The sequence below is a fragment of the Phyllobates terribilis genome, unplaced genomic scaffold (assembly GCF_046119375.1).
Source record: "Phyllobates terribilis strain yellow unplaced genomic scaffold, ASM4611937v1 Scaffold_7__3_contigs__length_470593459, whole genome shotgun sequence".
Classification (NCBI taxonomy): domain Eukaryota; kingdom Metazoa; phylum Chordata; class Amphibia; order Anura; family Dendrobatidae; genus Phyllobates; species Phyllobates terribilis.
Window position 1 is genome coordinate 263,775,936 of NW_027362767.1, and position 21,407 is coordinate 263,797,342.

Here is a 21,407-nt window from a genome sequence, read left to right on the forward strand (position 1 = left end):
CTGGCCTAAAGAGAAGTGGTGCAAGATTGTTCTTATTGGGTCTAAAGGCCCTAGACCGTTTGTGAGACGACCCATAAACACTGAATTCAAGTTAACTGTGAAGTCTGAGGTGCAAGTATAATGGTTTGGGGATTTCATACTATAGAGTTGGGCCCATTTATTATATTCGCACTGGTCCATGGTGCCTGCTATACATCACAATACTGGAAGAGGTCATGTTGCCTTATGCTGAAAAAATGCCCTTGAAATGGGTATTTCTGCAGGACAACGACCCCGCGCACACCAGCAATCGGGCAACGTCCTGGTTCCAAACCAACAAGATTATTGTTATGAAGTGGTCGGCCCAATCCCCAGATCTTAATCCGATTGAGAATTTGTGAAGTGACTTCAAGAATGCAAACCTGTGGAATGTAGAGTGCAGTCAGCTGGGGATGGAGTATGTGTCCGCAGGTGTCAGATAACTGCTTTACACCTGTGTGGCATGGAGTCATCAGAAATAACCATTAATCACTGAACTAATATTTAGTTTTCTAACAGAAAATCTAAATCTGGAAACAAATACAGTTTATACTGTAAATATTCGGGTTTGTAAATGAGAATGCAGACTATTTTTTTTTGAATAGCCTATTATTCCAGTTTAAAAATATAATATTTTGTTCATGTTTCCATTTGGAATTGAATGTGTAGTGCTCCCTGCGCCTTTGTGCATATGGAAATAAATGCTATTATGAGGGTTGAGCTTTTTCTCAGTTTTAAACCCATTGATATTATTTTGCACTTAAGGCTATGTTCACACACATTGGGTTTTGCAGTGTATTTTGCTGCAAATTTTCAGCTACCTTTTGCAGTACCAGCAAAGTCTATGAGAAACACATGTTTGTTTTATTAGGCTGTGTGTTTTGTGACTTGATTGTGTTTTTGGGAAATAGAGCATGTCACTTCTTTCAGCAGAAAAAGCACCTGCGTTTTTACACCCATATGAAGTAATGAGAGGTCAAAAAAACAAACGCAGCTGTTTTCCTGCCAGAGAAAAGTTAGCAAAAGAAAAAAACCACAATGTGTGTGAACATAGCCTAACTGTGTATAAGTAACGCTGTATCACAGTAGAACTGTTTTGCAGCTGTTTTCCATATAGAGTTGTAATTCCTCACCATTGTAAGATCCCTGCAGTCCGTGAGTAATAACGCTGCTGTTCGAGGCTAGATGACGAGTCTTGCTCTCAGATCTGAGCTGCTGCCGTCTCAGACTGAGGAGCAGGACTGCGGGTTTCCTGCCCATTACATTACTGGCTGTAAACCGCGTTCTCAGTCACTGGCAGCAAGCAGATTGTTTCTCACCAATTACAAAATATCTACTAGAAAGTTAGAACTTTTTCCTTATAAAGCCAATTTCTTCTGTTCCATTTTTATGTAAATTAAAGCTGTAGATTGTGTAAAGGCCTTAAAGGGGTTTTCTTAGCCCCCTCCCTCCTCTCAGTTCTCAGGATTAGAGGGTCTCAGAAGCAATTTTGGCACTTTTTGTCAGCAGTAATGGAGCAGCATGAAGTGGAAGCAAATACACCGATGTGAACAGACTGCTCTTCTATAATGGAAGCCATGACTGTGCCACATCCAAACCAACACGAGCCCATTGACAAAACTGCTGCGCAATTACATCACTGACTAATCTGATAGACTTACCTCCGACACAAGTGTGACTGATACAGCCGTACGCCACTGTTCAGTGTTGACGCAGCACCTTAACAAAACCTAGTCTAAAGGGATCACCCACCGGAGGACGCCAGGAGAGAAGGGTCTGTGATGTACTCGTCCCCTGTGAGGGACAACTACAGAAACGTGAAGTGACATTGAAATGCTGTGTACGGCCAAACATTGCAAATGGCCACTGCTATGCTGATCACCCCCATCCCCTCTCACTGTGTGTCATATTTAATGTGTCCTTATATCACTTGATCAATAAATCATATTTCTAAAAAAAAAAAAAAAAAGTGATTGAAGTGTATTGTGTTTGAGTTCAGCACAAACTGGGCAGATCCCCAAAAAAACATTGACACAGTTATGTCACAGCTACAGTACATACCTGCTATAATATTGATGAGGAGGTATTATATTCTTGTACATAGGGGCAGTATTATAGTAGTTATATTCTTGTACATAGGAGCAGTATTACAGTAGTTATATTCTTGTACATAGCGGCAGTATTACAGTAGTTATATTCTTGTACATAGGGGGCAGTATTATAGTAGTTATATTCTTGTACATAGGAGCAGTATTATAGTAGTTATATTCTTGTACATAGGAAGCAGTATTATAGTAGTTATATTCTTGTACATAGGGGCAGTATTATAGTAGTTATATTCTTGTACATAGGAGCAGTATTACAGTAGTTATATTCTTGTACATAGCGGCAGTATTACAGTAGTTATATTCTTGTACATAGGGGGCAGTATTATAGTAGTTATATTCTTGTACATAGGAGCAGTATTATAGTAGTTATATTCTTGTACATAGGAAGCAGTATTATAGTAGTTATATTCTTGTACATAGGGGCAGTATTATAGTAGTTATATTCTTGTACATAGGAGCAGTATTACAGTAGTTATATTCTTGTACATAGCGGCAGTATTACAGTAGTTATATTCTTGTACATAGGAGCAGTATTATAGTAGTTATATTCTTGTACATAGGGGCAGTATTATAGTAGTTATATTCTTGTACATAGGGGCAGTATTATAGTAGTTATATTCTTGTATATAGGAGCAGTATTATAGTAGTTATATTCTTGTACATAGCGGCAGTATTACAGTAGTTATATTCTTGTACAGAGTGGCAGTATTACAGTAGTTATATTCTTGTACATAGGGGGCAGTATTATAGTAGTTATATTCTTGTATATAGGAGCAGTATTATAGTAGTTATATTCTTGTACATAGGGGCAGTGTTATAGTAGTTATATTCTTGTACATAGCGGCAGTATTACAGTAGTTATATTCTTGTACATAGCGGCAGTATTATAGTAGGAGTTCTATTGTATATGGGATGGGCGACAATATCACTACTATAAAACTGGCCCTCTTCGGTAAGAGAATATACCAGCCTTTTTCCGGCTTTATATCTGTATATGACATTTAGGAGCCATATGCACATTCATTGTTTCTTATACTCTGCCCATCAGTAGGATACTAAGCGTCCGTGTTACCGTCGTCCTCGTGTCTCCAGCTGCAAATTAATGAATGTTGTCTGTCATTGCTGTACAGCACAATGTGATTTCATACATATAATTTATTCATATTGAAGAATAATATCACTTGTGCAATCACATTAATGATTTGTAGTTTACTTCAACTCAGCCCTCTGACGGGAGCTTACTCTGACCACTCTCCCCCTTTTCCTTGCAGACATTAGAACCTATTGAGCAAACACCATTTTTGCTCAGTAGAAAGCTCTGTGTGCGGGAAATGGAGGGGTGACAGGTGACTTACTACTTACTCCCAAGTAAGTGACATGTAGGGGCTTTAGTCATTGTACAATGAAAAGTTCTGCAACCTTCTAAGATGTGGTGTAATGGAGTCTTATGGATTTCCATTCACCGACAGCAAGCAGAGACTTTTTTTTTTTTTTAAGTGATAAAAAATGAAAACTAAGTCTTTTATGTTATGCTTTATTTCACAAATCAATAGAACACATGGAAATATGTAATTTGTAATATCTCTTAGAGATCGACTTCTTTCTCTGCCAGAATTGATCAGTGATTATTAAAATTCTCAATTCTGAGGGGAAATCTGCATTCAGTAGTGTTGAGCGAGTATGTTGTGACCGAGTATGCTCGGGCCGAGCTCCCGAGTATTTACAGCTGCTCGGTGATGTGTTTGAATCGCTCCCGTGTGCATGATTTGCGATTGTTTCACAGCTTTATTACATGTGAGGAATGTGTAAGAAACAGACATTCCTCACATGTAATAAAACTGTCCTACAGTTGCAAATCATGCACACGGGAGCGATTCAACCATATCACCGAGCAGCTGTAACTACTCGGAGCTCGGCCCGAGCATACTCGCCGAAAGGGTTAAAACATACTCGCTCATCCCTAGTATTCAGTTGAAGAGTTTCTCATTACTGAGATATATAAAGGAGCAGGAGCAGCTCTCATCTAAGTAGTAGCGGGGACGCATCCGCTGTATCCCAGGACTGCATATTGCCGCTTAGCTAACATTGTTAGTGCCGATCATTGTAGCCAGTCAAAAAAACGGCGGCGGCGGTTCCTCCAACATTTCTCACAACATCGTAATATAGAATATAGCAAGAAAATGTCTCCTGTGCTGCAAGTGATGTACGGCTCAACCTAAGACGCGCTGACGGCAGCATGTGGTCACTGTACAGCATCTCTGAGCGGCGTCCCCATAATGAACCTGAATCCATTCTGCTCTGGCAGACGCTCATCAACAAAACAGCTGACGATATACAACACATATAACCACATACCATTTAATAATACAGTGCACCCCAATAAAAAATACATGAGTGTAGCCCAATATAATAGAGACAGTGCACCCCAATATAATGCATACATAATACTATCAAGTGCACAATAGATACACTGCACCCTATAGAAGAGACATATCATATATATAGGGCTTTTTGTACATGTTCTTTTTGACTGCACTTACGCCCAATTAGAGAGAGAGAGAGATTCATCTTCCATTGAAGTAGGAATCTCTTGCCATGAACAGGTAATTACCAGTGATGAGCGAGTATGTTCGGTTAACCCTTTCGCCGAGTATACTCGGCTGAGCACCGAGTATTTATAGTGTGCTCGGGCTTTAAGTTTTCGTCGCTCCGTGAACATGATTTGCAACTGTTTGACAGATTTAATACATGTGAGGAATGTCTGTTTTTCCAGCATAAATGCTCGGCCGAATATACTCGCTCATCACTAGTAATTACAGCAGAGGTCTGCTCTGAGAACCAGCCAGCATGCTGGCACCATGGATCCGGTTCACCCCATAAAGCAGTGCCCTCCAGGAGATGAAACTAGCCATACAAAAGGTGCGAGCCCCTGAGCTCGATGACTCTGTGACCATAGTATCTGTATGATGTTTCAATCACTGATGATCTTGTTTATTTGGAGACCCTCATGCACTGCAGCTTCGGGTAAAGTGCAGCATATAGCTTCAGAGCATATCAAAATCAGCAGAAACTACTGCCCCCCACTAAGGCTGAAGCAGACCCCACAAAGTTACATTTTACCATAAAAAAAAAGCATTGGAAAATATAGAATTTTAAAAGAAATCAGATATTTTGCAGTGTTGAAGTGGTGACCACTGGGAGCCCCACAGACAAATTAAGCCAAAAGGGGTCTGTACCCAACTTCTGGGGGAGGGAGTTCCCAGTGGTCAGACTGGAGCAGCTCCACCATACTGTGATACTTGGGCTCTTCTTCTAGGTTTGCACTTCTCATTGGAAAAACATTTAAGTTACAACCTCCCTGATCCAATCTCCACGACATTCAAGGGTAAAATCTGTGTGTTGACTCCGCCACATCGTGCCCAGATGGACGGGGATATTCGGTATAGTAAGGTTGGGGTCATACTGATGGCACGTGGTGGAGCTGCTCTGTACAGACACCTGCTGTGAGGGGTCGGCTTTACTACACTTGTATACATTTGTCTCGCTCCTTGTCTGTATACATCCGCACCTGAGCCCAGGCCCCGCAACAATCTGTCAAATGCTAGAAATAAAGGGGGTCCTTATAACAGACTCGTCAGACCTGTCCATCACACACCATAAGATCCCGATCAAGGCAATCACAAGCAGCAGATCTATCTGCAGACATCCATGCTGCAGTGAATGTGCCACATGCAAGTGTCCCCTCCTAGACAAAGCAGAACCCCCTTCCAAACAGCGAGCCGTTCAGAGGTGGCTGCACAGTTACCTCACAAACACTTGGTGAGGTGCTGTGCCTCTGACTATTAGGGTAAGACCAAACGGTGCGGTCGAATCTGCACAACCCGATGGCCAATTGCTCCACAACCTTGCTTCACAATTGGCCCCAGCAGTTGGGCAGAGCTTCGACTTAATGCAGCAGGCCGCACCAGTGCACACAGTTTGGCCGCATCCTCAGGGTATGTGAATGACAAGTCTTCACCAAATCTGCCATAAAATAATTAAAATAAAGAATCACAATTGAAGCCGTAAAGAAAACCTGTCTGAATTCCCGCTTCCATGTGATCTGCGCCGGCCACCGTCCTGCCCTGGAGGTGTGCCCCCAAGGCTGGAGACCTAGAGGGCTACTGCCACCACAATACATAAGCAGTTGTGGTGTCTGCTACCTCAAGATGCAGACTTACACGTCAGGTGAAATGTCTCCAAGTTCTTACTTACGGCTGCTCGGACCACATAAGGCCGGAGCTCGCTGGTGTCTGGCACCTTGATGAAAATTTATTTTTATCTCATCTACTTAGAAAGGTGCGTCGTCTTGTGACGTTGAGCTCCAACCCTAGTGAGGCCACCAACATTACACATGTGGCAGAAGGACCGGCGTTACAAACCAGGGGGCTGTGCGTCCCGTTATCCACTAACAGACCACATGGAACGATGGGGCCATTGTCCGCTCTTCTGGGGTTGGCGGAGCGTGACTGAGCAATGACTGAAAGTGCTGGGCCTGGCTCTCAGGCAGGAGCCATAATGTTATAGGGTACACATCCTCTGCATCTATGGGATCGTTTTTGGGTTTCGTAAATGGACCTACTGTGGTTTTAGGACTCATAGAAAAAAAAATAATGCACTTCATGAAGTTGGATCCGACTATAGTTCACCCCTCAGGAAAGGCTCCTGGATGATCCCTCCATCCGCACACACAAAAAAGGGTCAGTATGTTATATGGCTGATTAGCTACAACTGGTGAGCACACACGTACTGATTACCTTCATCATAATACGTATCAGCAGTGGGAGCCAATAAGTATAGTTAAAGCTGCTGGACATTCATTGTATTGCTTACTACTGAGTAGCATTATGTTCGGCCCTCCGCTCTCATTAGGAAAAAGTAATGTGAATAAAGCTTTAGGCCTAAGAGAAGGCAAAACTATCAATAATGGTCTGCTCCCAGGAGCAAGAATATGAGGATGATGGATTGGTCTTTATGGGGATTCTTCACGAATAGCCCGTGATGACGTCTAATGAAGTGAAGAGCAGTAGTAAGGTTATGCCTAGACGACTGCTGATGGGGAAGGAGAACTTATGGTATTAATACCTCTGTGCACCAGGGTCCAGATTTCTACACAGGAATTACTACACATGGAATATGAAGCCAGATCCCTCCCAGGAGAACTAACACCCGTCGCTGTGAGAGCTGTAATGTGGAACCCATGGGTGCAGGGGACATGGGCACAAAGTGGAGGACGATACTGGTATCGGGGCTGGGCGCGTCACTCTCCTCGATGGAGGAGCCCATGGTCTCCTTATACTAAAGGAGGAGCAATCCCACCTGCGGCGGACCTCTTCTCGAACTACAGACCAGTTAGGTCCACAATGACTTTGATGAAGATGGTATCTTCTCGGATATAAGAATTTTTGCTTTCCAGCTTAGAGAGTGGGCAGAAGAGGGGGCATCCGCTAGCAATATTCATTTCGCTCACCGGCCTCTGGAAAGACGAGGAGGAAGTGTCTGGCCGGAAGGCGTCTATAACGTGCTCTCGGTTGTTTTGGTCTAACAACATCAGGGTGACCTGCAAATAATAAGCTGTTGTCAGCAAAACTTGCTCAAAACAAGAGGACCCCCACGGGCACATGAAACTAATCTGACCGCCCTCCATAACCACATCATCCCTCAAGAATATTCCAGCATGTAGGAAGCCTTTACTTGTCCAGACCACATGAAGCCCAATTACTCAGCACTGACCTTCTGATTAAATGGCCACCGCAGTAAGGCATCACTCGGCCCCTTCATCACCACAAAGAAAAGGGAGAGGTGGGTTCCTCGTCCCGTGCCGTCTCCATTCAGGTAGATCCGTAAGCACATCTTGTAGCCGTACTTGTTTGTGTAAAAGGCTAGAAAACAATATATACAGAAATCATCCAACCTGGTCATAAACAGGGATGAGGTTTCTGGCTTCCTACACTCGTGGGGATCATTAGTCGGAAATCCTGCCAATTCAGTGTGTCCTCATAGTCTAAGGATCTTTTAGGGTAAGTCCAGACGGTGCGGACACACCATTGTAAAACAACATGGTGGCAACTGGCCATCACAGTGTGAGGAGTTTCAGCCGCGCCACATGGACCTATCCTCACACAGGCGAATAGCCAGCTACACTCCTCACTGAGCTGCATCGATCAGCAGACAAACCACCAAAAGCTCGAGGATGGGCTGACTGCATAAAGAATATTGGTCATCTGCAGCACATATGCTGCCGACAATATGCAAACTGTATGGGGATCGCAGTAATGAGTCTTCATCCCTATACAGTTCACAACAGCCCTTGTAAGGCCAAGTTCAGACATGTGGAGCTGACATGCGCTAATCTGGTCCTTAACTCGGACTAGTGCCTGCTGCTATTTGTGAAATGTAGCGCACAGGGCAACAATGAGGTCTATCTGCTCTGTTTCCAGCATGGAGGCAAAACATGGACCAAAAAACATCAGCCTAAATGTACCCTAAAAGGCCTCTAAACGAGTGCTCTTATGGGCAGAGTTTGTGAGTGGGCCTCTGGACGACAGACCTCCACCCAGGAATAAATGGAGTCTCTTGACTGTTATTAGTTGCGTTAAACTCCTCTTAGACTCACGTGGAGAAAACATGGCTGGGCATCGGCCGACAATGGCATCCTGACGTTTTTTTGCAAATTCTGTAATTTTCCAGATAAAGATGCCCTCGTATGTGGACAGTTCTGCTTCCTGGACCCGGGTGTCCAGTTCTGAGAGCTGCACCTCCTTCTGACCCAACGTGCGCTCCAGCTGCCGTACCTAAACAGAGAAGACCACATGCCGTTCACAAAGGCTGACAGCGAAACGTCAGTAATGAAATGACAACGTATGCAGGGGGAACTACACGTGCAAGAATGAAACGGTACTAACTAAACAAGGTGTGGGGCCCTGACCTGTGTACTTCTATTAAAGGGCATTTCCTCCCAAAAGCTAAAAACACTGAATAGGAAGCAAACATTGATATATAAGTAAATTATGGTCGCTGTATAATGAGTTTCCATCTTTCTCTCTGTGCTTTCATTCCTCATCGTCAGCAAATGGGAACATTCTTGTTTAGATCAATAGACTAAAAACCCATCCTAACCCTGCTTGTGCAGGCACACTGTGACGAACCTGCATCTGTGTCACCACTCATTGAGCACTGACCTTTGCGTTCAGGGTGTCGATCTTCTCCTGATCTGCCCTGCGCTGCCTCATGGCCTCCTCCGTGGCCATGCTCGCTCTCTCCATCTCTCTGTTCAGGACACATACGATATTCTCTAGGATCGTGCTCTTTTTATCCAACACTTCGAGCTGTCGCAGTAAATCTGGAGTCTTGGAGATATCGTCCCCCGCTGCCGAGGACATGCTGCTGAGTGGGGAGGGGATGGCCTGCACGGACATCATCCCAAAGCGTGGAGTAAGGTCGCTCAGCTCCTTTCTTCGAGGCTGGATGAACTCCCAGATTTTCGCCAAATGTTCGGCCACATGCTTGGTTTCATGTTCTAGGCACTTGTCGTTTTCCACCTGGAAATTAAAATGGTTGAAATAGATTACGCCGGCACCTGCGATTGACATGCGGCTCTGCAGACAGGGACTGTCTCCTCCTGTTTTTGGATGCAGGCGGTGCAGCTCAAAAAACCCCAAAAGCCAAATATAAAACGGAGTTTTATCGCTGCCACGTGCATCTGCAGGTAAGGACAGGAGGGCACAGTCGCCCAAGACCACCGGGTTTGGAGTGTACGAAAGAGTTATATGTCGGGAGGATACGCCATCGCTTAGACATACACAAGCAATCTACTCACATGGGCTCAAATTTAAGAGGGTTTTTGTTTTTGAGGATTTTATACATACACTTGATTTTGAAGCTTTAAATCTTTTCCCACTATTCAACAGCTTTTATGTTTGACTGGTTTTAGCTTCTCAACTGTTTGCAAGACTACAACTCCCAGTATGCCCCGGCAGCCACAGGTTCAAGCAAAAATCCCCATATATAAACGGTGTCTGCTTTTTCAGTTGCATTGGGTTCTCCCCCGCTTTTTCAAACTCATGGTTTGGGCCATGAACCCTGGTCATTACCATACACTAACAGGATGCACTGACCTGGTGTCGCATGGGGGTGCCTGCATAGCTGAAATGTGAACTCAGCTAAATTACTGCAGAGATATACCCCCCCCCCTCCACGTAGCAGACTGGGCTCTGTACGGGCGGCCGTCCCCCATCTAAAGCGTAAAATGGAGCTATGATTACTCAGAGCTAGTGATGAGCGAGTATGTTTTGTTAACCCTTTCGCCAAGCATGCCGGGGCGAGCACCGAGTAGTTACAGCTGCTCGGTGATATGGTTGAATCGCTCCCGTCTGCATGATTTGCGACTGTTTGACAGCTTTAATACATGTGAGGAATGTGTAAGAAATAGACATTCCTCACATGTAATAAAGCTGTCAAACAGTCGCAAATCATGCACATGGGAGCGATTCAACCATATCACCGAGCAGCTGTAACTACTGGGTGCTCGACCCGAGCATACTCACCGAAAGGGTTAACAAAACATACTCGCTCATCACTACTCAGAGCCCTTAACCTCTCATGGGTCAGGACTATGAACCGCCATGTAAGCCCAGGAGATGCGCTACAAGGGAGAATCTGCTGCAATGAGCCTCAGAACTGGTCAGCTGGACACCCTGAAATGATGGGGACGGTCATCCCAACAGGTCAGTTCTGTGGGGGCTTTATCCAGCATAGTCTGCCATGTAGCCTAATACAGAGAGCCGACACTTACCATCTCTGTGCAGCCAGCGACAAGATACCGGCACGGTACTCTGCACCGACCGCAGGACTTTATGTGATCCTGGAACTAAAACAGAAGCCGTTACACAGAGCAAAATCAGGAGGACGACTGAATGGACTGGAGGAGAAATCTCCCTGATCTCAGATCAACCTGAAATTCAAAAGGCCGCTATATGCGCGGAGCTTCCCAAAATGCACAGCAGCATGGAGAACGCCAAAATATATAGGAGAAATGCATTGTGGGAGAAGGACCGAGTACTATTGATGAGTTCTGAATGCAGCTCTGGCTGTGACTGGAGTATAGTAGTATACAAAACGACCAGCAGGCGAACTGCTCAGTGTAGGAATATGTTATATGCAAGACTCTACATATAAAAGTGTATAGGGGGTCCCATCCATATACCTTTTCTCTGGGGATTTTCTTCTTTCCGCAACCTTCACACGTCATTGGGTATTTGGGACATATCTCATCATGAGCCTGAAAGAGAGAATACGTTAAGTTTCCCCACATCTGTCTGCACCTGTAGAATATGGGGCCGTCCCTTTAAACGGCACAAGAACTTTCTGCACCTTAATTTCTGGAAAGTAGAAGGAGAGTTTGCAGTATCTGCAGTTCAGTTTCCGCTCGGGGCACTCTCGCTCGTTGTGCAAGTCTCGATCACTTGCCCGGATGAGAATCTTGCACGCAGGACAAGGTACCAGCATGAACGGGCACTTTCCTTCATGATGGGCCTGGAAGAAGAGAACAGATCATATCTATTACCAGACAGGAGGCGACTGATAGAAAGACACAGGAAGGGTGGGGCAATCATACGAGATGCACTGGGGGAACTTAAAGGAGACGGAATAGTTTAATATGATCAGATCTGAGATCCAATCACCTGAACATACAGGCCCAAAGCCGGAGACCGCACCACTGAAAACTACACGTCCCCCCTGGTGCAGAGTTATCACACTGACCCTATGTGGGTCCATATCACCACATGCATCAATATCCACAGTAGCTGATCAATAGCTGCACCTGCCGGGCTCCGCAAGGACACAGATTTCTGTACTCCTCTGTGTAATGTGTGAGCCCGCCGACATTGCTACACATACAATTAGAGGCACTGTTACATTTCTTTATTCCCATCCTGGTGTAAAACATGAGCTTTCAGGTTCCCAGTAACCACTTATCTTTTGGCCTGGATAACTAGCACTGCTGTATGGTAGACTGTCTCTGTATGCTGCACAGACTTGTTTCAGGCCACAGGTAATAGGAAGTTTAACAAAAGGATGAATCAGCCAGGAGGCGACGTGCAAAAAAAAAAAAAAGGAAACAAAAATGCAGGAACCAGGAAAACGTTACAATCGGCAATGTGCTGTTCAGATCAGATGTCATCGCAGCGCAGCCTCTGCCCCCCCTCTCCCCCACACATGCGGAAAGGTTTTATTTTCCTTGTTCCATATATAGAAAACAATGAAGACTCATGATGTTACGTCTGTATTATTATATGGCCCCCACCTGTCTTAGAACACAACGCTTTCTGTAGGACAAACGGTTACAGGGCAGCGCCCATATCTGTAACCGAAGAGTCTACATGAAAGGTGATCATGGGGCCTCTGGTGTCAGTACAGCGGCCATTGTACCGGATACACAGAGGGTGCGCTGCAGTCACACTCCCCGAGCTCAACCCTTTAACTCATAAGAGATCAAAAATAGAAAATAGTTTTTTGATATATAAGGGGATTAAGGTGTCAGGGGACGCTGAGGGCAGTAGCTCTGCAACAGACAAAGAGCAACGACATGATGGGAGTTGTAAGTTTATGCAACAGGGAGAGAGAACTATTCATAAGGGTTGGGCAGGTCCATACGTTTCCATCGTACATGAGGTTGTAACTACACAAAGTGATCTGCGGACATCGGTGCAGCTTGGGATCTGGATTTCTGCTGCCCCACAGAGACAGCATTAAATACATACATATATATCTAGGAATATTTTACACACACACACACACACACACACACACTAGCCAGGTCCACGCTGGAGACATAGATATACAGATCGATAAAGACACCGCTACATAATAAGGATTCTCACACTGGATGTGGATCTGTTCTCATTTACGTCCTGGACTTCGCTCTGTGCTGCTGAAAACTCCACTCCACTTGCCTGTGCCCTACCCCTGGTATCTACAAGATTAGCACAGTTTTCTATTAAAATTCTCTGTGCTGCTGACGATCCTGCTCCTTCAATGACCTGCTTCTTGTCTCCATTCTGTCACATGATGTAGGTCAGTGCATCAGAGAATCACTACAACATCTTTGCCGACATACTCTGTGCTGCAGTTTTGCCTGCATTCACTTTCTGCCTGAAGCTCTCCGCCTTACTGTCCTCCTCTCCTCTATTCCTCCTTCCCTCCCCCCACCCAGTACATTCTGGTTTTTCTAGGTACTTTCCAGTTCATTCTAGAACAGCTGGCGGCAGTAATCTTTGGCGCCAGAAGTCACTCAGCCAGTCGGAACTGAAGTTAAACACTAATCTAGTACAGCACTACAGAACTGAAGACGGGGCCTAGCACAGTGCCCATTACTGTACCACTCCAGCGGGGATAACGAATATCACAAGCCGCCGGCCGCCGATCACCATTTCTCACAGGTTTGAAGCCTTCAAATGTGGACAGCTCAAAATAGTCCAAATGATGGCACTCGGAGCAGACCGGCCATACATTAGTGTCCGATAGCAGAAATTCCCCCTTGATTTTCTACACCACACAGCAGTGCCATCTGTACAGCAAAGTCCACAGACAACGTACCGCATCAATGTCCACACACACCTTCCCGGCACACACTGCTCTCCCCCCTCTCCACCTCATACAGCAGTAACTCTAGCAAGGCCAGACAGACATTATTTTCCGTGCCAAGCTGTGCATTGGGTAAGTGAGGCAAAGATGTCCCCAAGTGTGCTGGGGCGCTGCCAGGAATCCTGGAGTTTAAAAGAGATCATATCCGGATGAACTTTACACTGGAATTCAAGACAACACTAAAGTCAGAGATAAGAAAGAGGTAAGAAAAGGCAGAGCTGGATGCCAGCAGGTCGGGTACTCAAGTATAAGTCACTGAATTATCATATATAGCACAAAAGATTCAGATAATAAGGCATAGTAGACACCACCGTGTTCTGGATTATTAGATGGTCTGACGTAAAAGGTATAGTCATTCAGGGCACAAGGCTCATCCCAGGTCCAAAGGTGCCATCACAGCCAATGAACAGGCTGGACAGGGCATACACATTACTATCTTTGTTACCCCCTACAATATACTGCATTTTTTGGACTAAAGGAAGCCCCCTGGTGACCGTGGATCTCCTGCTGGGAAGAATAGCCCAGATGGGTAATAAAAGGGGGGATAAAATGTCAGAGCAGGCAACACTGGGAGGGTATGCTGTTCCGCTATCTCTAGAGTGATGGCTGACCCTCCCTATCAGGTGCAGGGGGTAGAAGGTATATGAGCCCTGTGAATTGCAGGAGTGGTAACGTACGTGTCATATGTATGGGGGCTGAAGACATTGGACATTCCCGTCTCTTCACATAGGTAAAACATCACCAGATATCAGGACAGGAGGGAGATGCTGCTGCATCATGGGATTGTCAAAAATGGATACAATTGTAACAAAGCCTCAGCTACAGTAACAGGTCTGGTAGATTTTAAAGCCATGCTATTTACCAACGCCCTAGTACCATTTACAAAAGACTAAACATGGTCCATCTACATGCAAAGCCCATACACCCCACAGGATGTTAGGACACCCCATAAACATGAAGTCATGAGCCTCTGACAAGAATATAATGGGCTTCTGGATTATCACAGCTGAAATATGAAATATGCAAAAACTGCAGGATGTTATAGAGGAAAATGTACAAATCTGTGTCCTCAGGCCAGGGCTGCGGAGTCGGAATAGGTATAAAATGGACCGACTCAAACTCCTAAAATATATAATAATAAATTGGGTACAGTAGTTCAATGCAGTTTGTGGGGAATATTTTTTTATAAGAATTTGGGAAAGTTATGAAATGTCCTATAAATGTCTGTCCTATTCCTGATCTAAGGGTCTAGACTTTTATCTGAGATGAATCTGTGCTACAGTAAATGTATCACTTAAACATGAGCCGTGTATGAGGGAGTCGGAGTCATGGAAATTGAGGAGTCGGAGGTTTGTCTTACCGACTCCACAGCCCTGCCTCAGGCACTTTAGAGGGTTAAATCACAGAATGAGGAAGAAAAGAATGAGCATGACATGAAGATATGGCGAAATGAGCAGGAAGGGGGCAACGATCACATGACAATACAATTACTAAAGTTTCTACAACAAGGGCGTTTTAACATATTACAAAATGTACCAAAAACAGAATATCCTCATTGCAGCTGACACTAATTAACTTAAAAAAAACAACAACCTGAAAACAATGGGGAGAGAAGGGGGATGCAGCAGCAGAAAGATGGTTGAGTGGGCAAGGAAATAAAAAAAAATGACAATTATGATGCTGGGGCTCACCTCGTACTCCTTGAGGGTCCCTCTCCAGGAGCAGCCATTGTTGGAGCAGACAGCGGGCAGACTCTCCACCTCCCGCCGCGCCGCGTTATCTGAAAATGCCTGGTGGGAGAAAGGAGAGCAGACATTGGGATCTGTACAGGGCGATTACACCATTAAATCCAACATGGAGACTTCTCCAACCGCCCCTCACAGATTCTCAATTTCACACATCTCATATTCATAGAGCAATCCATACAATTAATACTAGAAGCCTAAAAATTACTAAATTTTCCTGTCTCCTCTTTTCAGGTTCATACCCCATGTTTTCACTTTCCCTTTACTACACCGCCCATGCTTTCGCACACTGTCCAGGCTTTCTCTTTCCCTTTCACACACCGCTCATGCTTTCTCTTTCCCACATTACATATTCTTTCACTTTCCCTTTCTCACAGTGCTCATGCTTTCACTTTCCCTTTAACACACCGCCCATGCTTTCGCTTTCACACACCACGCGTTCTTTCACTTTCTCTTTCCCACATTACATATTCTTTCACTTTCCCTTTAACACACCACCAAATCTTTTGCTTTCCCTTTCATACACCGCTCATGCTTTTCACACTGCACCATATGTCCAAGAAAAACTACTATAATACTGCCCCCTATGTACAAGAATATAGCTGCTATAATACTGCCCCTATGTACAAGAATATAACTACTATAATACTGCCCCTATGGACAAGAATATAACTACTATAATACTGCCTCCTACGTACAAGAATATAACTACTAATATTATTGTACATAGGGACAGTATTATAGTAGTTATATTATTGTACATAGGGGCAGTATTAAACTACTATAATACTGCCCCTATGTACAAGAATATAACTACTAGAATACTGCCCCTATATACAAGTATATAACTACTAGAATACTGCCCCTATGGACAAGAATATAACTACTAGAATACTGCCCCTATGGACAAGAATATAACTACTAGAATACTGCCCCTATGTACAAGAATATAACTACTATAATACTGCCCCTATGTACAAGAATATAACTACTATAATACTGCCCCTATGTACAAGAATATAACTACTATAATACTGCCCCTATGGACAAGAATATAACTACTATAATACTGCCCCTATGGACAAGAATATAACTACTATAATACTGTCCCTATGTACAATAATATAACTACCATAATACTGCTCCCTATGTACAAGAATATAACTACTATAATACTGCCCCTATGTACAAGAATATAACTACTATAATTATAACTATAATACTGCCTCCTATGTACAAGAATATAACTACTATAATACTGCCTCCTATGTACAAGAATATAACTACTATAATACTGCCCCCTATGTACAAGAATATAACTACTATAATACCGCCCCCTATGTACAAGAATATAACTACTATAATACTGTCCCCTATGTACAAGAATATAACTACTATAATACTGCCCCTATGTACAATAATATAACTACTATAATACTGCCCCTATGTACAATAATATAACTACTATAATACTGCCCCTTATGTACAATAATATAACTACTATAATACTTCCCCCTATGTACAATAATATAACTACTATAATACTGCCCCCTATGTACAAGAATATAACTACTATAATACTGCCCCTATGGACAAGAATATAACTACTATAATACTGCCCCTATGTACAAGAATATAACTACTATAATTATAACTATAATACTGCCTCCTATGTACAAGAATATAACTACTATAATACTGCCTCCTATGTACAAGAATATAACTACTATAATACTGCCCCTTATGTACAATAATATAACTACTATAATACTGCCCCTTATGTACAATAATATAACTACTATAATACTGCCCCTTATGTACAATAATATAACTACTATAATACTTCCCCCTATGTACAATAATATAACTACTATAATACTGCCCCCTATGTACAAGAATATAACTACTATAATACTGCCCCTCTGTACAATAATATAACTACTATAATACTGCCCCTATGTACAATAATATAACTACTATAATACTGCCCCTATGTACAATAATATAACTACTATAATACTGCCCCTCTGTACAATAATATAACTACTATAATACTGCCCCTATGTACAATAATATAACTACTATAATACTGCCCCTATGTACAATAATATAACTACTATAATACTGCCCCTATGTACAATAATATAACTACTATAATACTGCCCCTATGTACAATAATATAACTACTATAATACTGCTCCTATGTACAATAATATAACTACTATAATACTGCTCCTATGTACAATAATATAACTACTATAATACTGCCCCTATGTACAATAATATAACTACTATAATACTGCCCCTATGTACAAGAATATAACTACTATAATACTGCCCCTATGTACAAGAATATAACTACTATAATACTGCCCCTATGTACAAGAATATAACTACTATAATACTGCCCCTATGTACAAGAATATAACTACTATAATACTGCCCCTATGTACAATAATATAACTACTATAATACTGCCCCTATGTACAAGAATATAACTACTATAATACTGCCCCTATGTACAAGAATATAACTACTATAATACTGCCCCTATGTACAATAATATAACTACTATAATATTGCCCCCTATGTACAAGAATATAACTACTATAATACTGCCCCCTATGTACAAGAATATAACTTAGCTCTGGACTTACCGTGGTACATTCTAAAGTGGAGATGCCTTCCTCGTATATACCTTCCTGGATACAGGCTGCACATTTCTGAGGTCCTGAGCTGAGACATTGAAAAGGTGGTATTTAGGCTGTGTGCCCACGTAGCGTTTTTCAAGCGTATATGCTGCGGAATTTCCGCAGCGTAAACGCTTGAAAAACGCATGTAGATCCGCACCCCATGGTCCCCAATGGCATTCCGCAATGTCAATGCCCATGCTGCGGATTTTTCCGCAGCGTATATGCTGCAGTCAAAAATCCGCAGCATGTTCATTAATTTTGCGGAAGCGCTGCGGAATCAATGTGCGGATGGTACCCAAGTCTGGAGGAGAGGAGACTCTCCTCCAGACCTGGGTACCAAAGAACCTGTAAAAAAAAAAATAAAATAAAGTTTATACTTATCTTCTGATGTTTTCCCTCCGTCGCGCTGTTGTCTGAAGGACCTGCCACGTCATTGAGTCATGTGACCCACCACATGACTCAATGACGTCACCGCAGGTCCTGCACACAACAGCGTGAGCCGCTCAAGACTCCGGACGGGGCAGAGAATGCATCAGAAGGTGAGTATAAAGTTTATTTTTTTATTTTTTACCATTCTGAACAAGTTGTCAAGCACTTTTCCAAGTGATGCTTGGAGAAGTGCTTGATAACCCGCATGCGGAAATGCATGCAAAAACGCCTCACAAACGCTTCTACCTGGCGGGAAAACCGCATGTAATATCCGCATGCAATTTTCCCGCCAGGGAGAAGCGTAAAAAATATGCTTCAGGTCCGCAACGTGGGCACATAGCCTTAGGCACAGAATTAGACCTATACACTTTATCTGTATCATGTCTACTACTGTTAGGGGCTGAGAACAATGCTGAAGTTAAATGTAGCTCAGTGCAGCTGTTGTCACCGTATTGTGTTACCCGGGTGGCTACATGGAATAAAGCCCTTATCACAGTTACTGTAATAGAGAACGAACAATAAGAGGCTTTGGGGGAATCGGGGAACCTTCTGGTTTCCGCCCCCAAAACCTGTCCTATCTTGTGGATAGAAGCTTGTTGCAGCAGTTAGCGGTCATGGCTTCACGTTCCTCACCTTATAATCTTACTCAGGCAGAAGGAGCAGTAGCGATGTCCACACTGGGCCTGGAACGGCCTCCTAAGGATGTTCTTGCACTCTGAGCACAGATATTTCCCTTCTAACTTCGTCCCAAGAATTTCTTTCTTGAACCCGGGCTGGTTTGTGTCTATAGAGCCGGGCGGCGAAGAGATAGAGACTGCAGCAGAGGCCATGTGCAAAGGACACCTGGGGGAAAGACAGAATGGAGGAATGAAGGCTGAGTGACGCCCAATCATTGTTTATGGAAAACAAGACGAAGAAGCCAAGAAAAGGAAATGTCGGCTGTGACTGATAAATTACAGGTCCCATCAAGAAGGAGGCAGACACTGCTGGCAGAGACTAGTAGTCCTACCATACACACGCACCACAGGTCACACAAGCAATATGGTAAATTAATCTTAAAAGGTGCAAATAAATAGTAGAAACGGCTATGTTTTTATTTCTCTCCATATTTAAGATCCCTGCTTGACATCAGCAAAACTGAAGTCAACCTGTAGCCAGATACACTGTGGCAAAGCTTTTAGGACAAGAGATGGTGAATAAAACGAGCAAACCCTCAGCTACAAGAAGCAAGAGCGCTAGTGATATAAAGTGTACAGATGTAATTGGATTGTACGGTGTGGTGAATATAAGTACACACACTTCAGGGGCTTCATGCAGGATAACGTGGAGCATGAGACAGGCTGGCAACTGATCACCTGGCAGCAGAGTACCTGGGCACCAACCATCAGCAGGGCACACGACCGCGCCGCTGAAAAACTAGCATATGGCTTTTCCATCACGGTCAGGACATGCTCAGATCATTGGTCCATTCCAGGATAAAGCTGGATTTACACAGCTTCCTGCCCATAACCGGTATTGATTGACACTAACAAGTCCAGCAGCACTCATTTAAAGGGGTTTTCCATTACAATTTATTCCAGAAGTCTAAAGGAAACTTTATCCACTATATATTTATGTTAAGAACCTATAACTCTGCCCTTCACCTCACTATACAGACCTATTTCACCACCCTGATCTCCTCACTATCCAACAACCCAAATAACCTTGACACCTTTCACTCCCTCCTCAGTCCTATAGCGCAGGCCCCTATCACAGACATTTGTGCTGATGGTCTGGCCTCCTACTTTACAGAGAAAATAGAAAATATCCATCATGAAATCAGCTCCCAGCCACCAAGTGCCGTGACTCCCATCCCTCCCCACATCTCATCTGGCTCATTCTCCACATTTGACACAGTGACAGAAAAAGTCTCCAGGCTCCTCTCTTCCTCTTGTCCTACTGCATGCACCACTGACCCCATTCCCTCACACCTACTCCAGTCATAACTACTCATCTAACTAAAATCTTCTATCTTCTCCTCCTCCTTCAAACACTATCATTACTCCGTTATTAAAAAAACCCTCTCTTCACCCATTCTGCATAAATAACTACAGACCAGCCTCCAATCTCCCCTTCATCTCTAAACTCTTGGAGCGCCTGGTCTACTCCCGCCTTATCAGTTACCTCTTCACTCACTCTTCTAGATCCATCACAGTCCGGCTTCCACCCCCTACATTCTACAGAAACTGCACTCAAAGTAACCAATGACCTTCAGACAGCAATATGTAACAATGACTATTCTCTGCTCATTCTTCTTGACCTCTCTGCAGCTTTCGACACTGTTGACCACCATCTCCTACTCTCTATGCTCCACTCAATCACCATAAAGGACACTGCTCTCTCCTGGTTCTCCTCCTGTCTCTCTGACCGCTACTTCAGTGTATCGTTCGCTCGCTCCACTTCTTCTCCTCTTCCTCTCACTATTGGGGTTCCTAAGAATTCAGTCCTTGACCCTCTTGTCTTTCTACACGGCCCTAATTGGAGAGACCATCAGCAAATTTGGTTTTCAGTACCATCTTTATGCTGATGACACACAACCGTACACTTCATCCCCTGACCTTACCCCTGCTGTACTACAGAACACCAGTGACTGTCTGTCCGCAGTTTCTAACATCATGTCCGCTCTCTATCTGAAACTCAACCTTCCCAAAACTGAACTTCTTCTGCTCCAGCCATCTACTTACCTTGCC

The 21,407-nt window shown here is 43.7% G+C and overlaps 1 protein-coding gene across 2 annotated transcripts in view; it reads right to left on the reverse strand.

Moving 5' to 3' along the window:
* Positions 1-5,530: 5,530 nt before the first annotated feature.
* Positions 5,531-21,407, reverse strand: part of TRAF2 (TNF receptor associated factor 2) — a 66,893-nt gene continuing 51,016 nt past the window's right edge. For both annotated transcript variants that reach the window (XM_073640599.1, XM_073640598.1), the window contains 10 exons: positions 19,312-19,521; positions 18,214-18,292; positions 15,503-15,601; positions 11,538-11,699; positions 11,371-11,445; positions 10,960-11,034; positions 9,347-9,706; positions 8,782-8,959; positions 7,899-8,047; positions 5,531-7,725 (listed from right to left, as the gene is read on the reverse strand). In XM_073640599.1, coding sequence (XP_073496700.1) covers positions 7,507-7,725; positions 7,899-8,047; positions 8,782-8,959; positions 9,347-9,706; positions 10,960-11,034; positions 11,371-11,445; positions 11,538-11,699; positions 15,503-15,601; positions 18,214-18,292; positions 19,312-19,508 — 1,593 coding nt within the window. In that variant the 5' untranslated portion in view covers positions 19,509-19,521 and the 3' untranslated portion in view covers positions 5,531-7,506. The remainder of the gene's footprint in view (positions 7,726-7,898; positions 8,048-8,781; positions 8,960-9,346; positions 9,707-10,959; positions 11,035-11,370; positions 11,446-11,537; positions 11,700-15,502; positions 15,602-18,213; positions 18,293-19,311; positions 19,522-21,407) is intronic.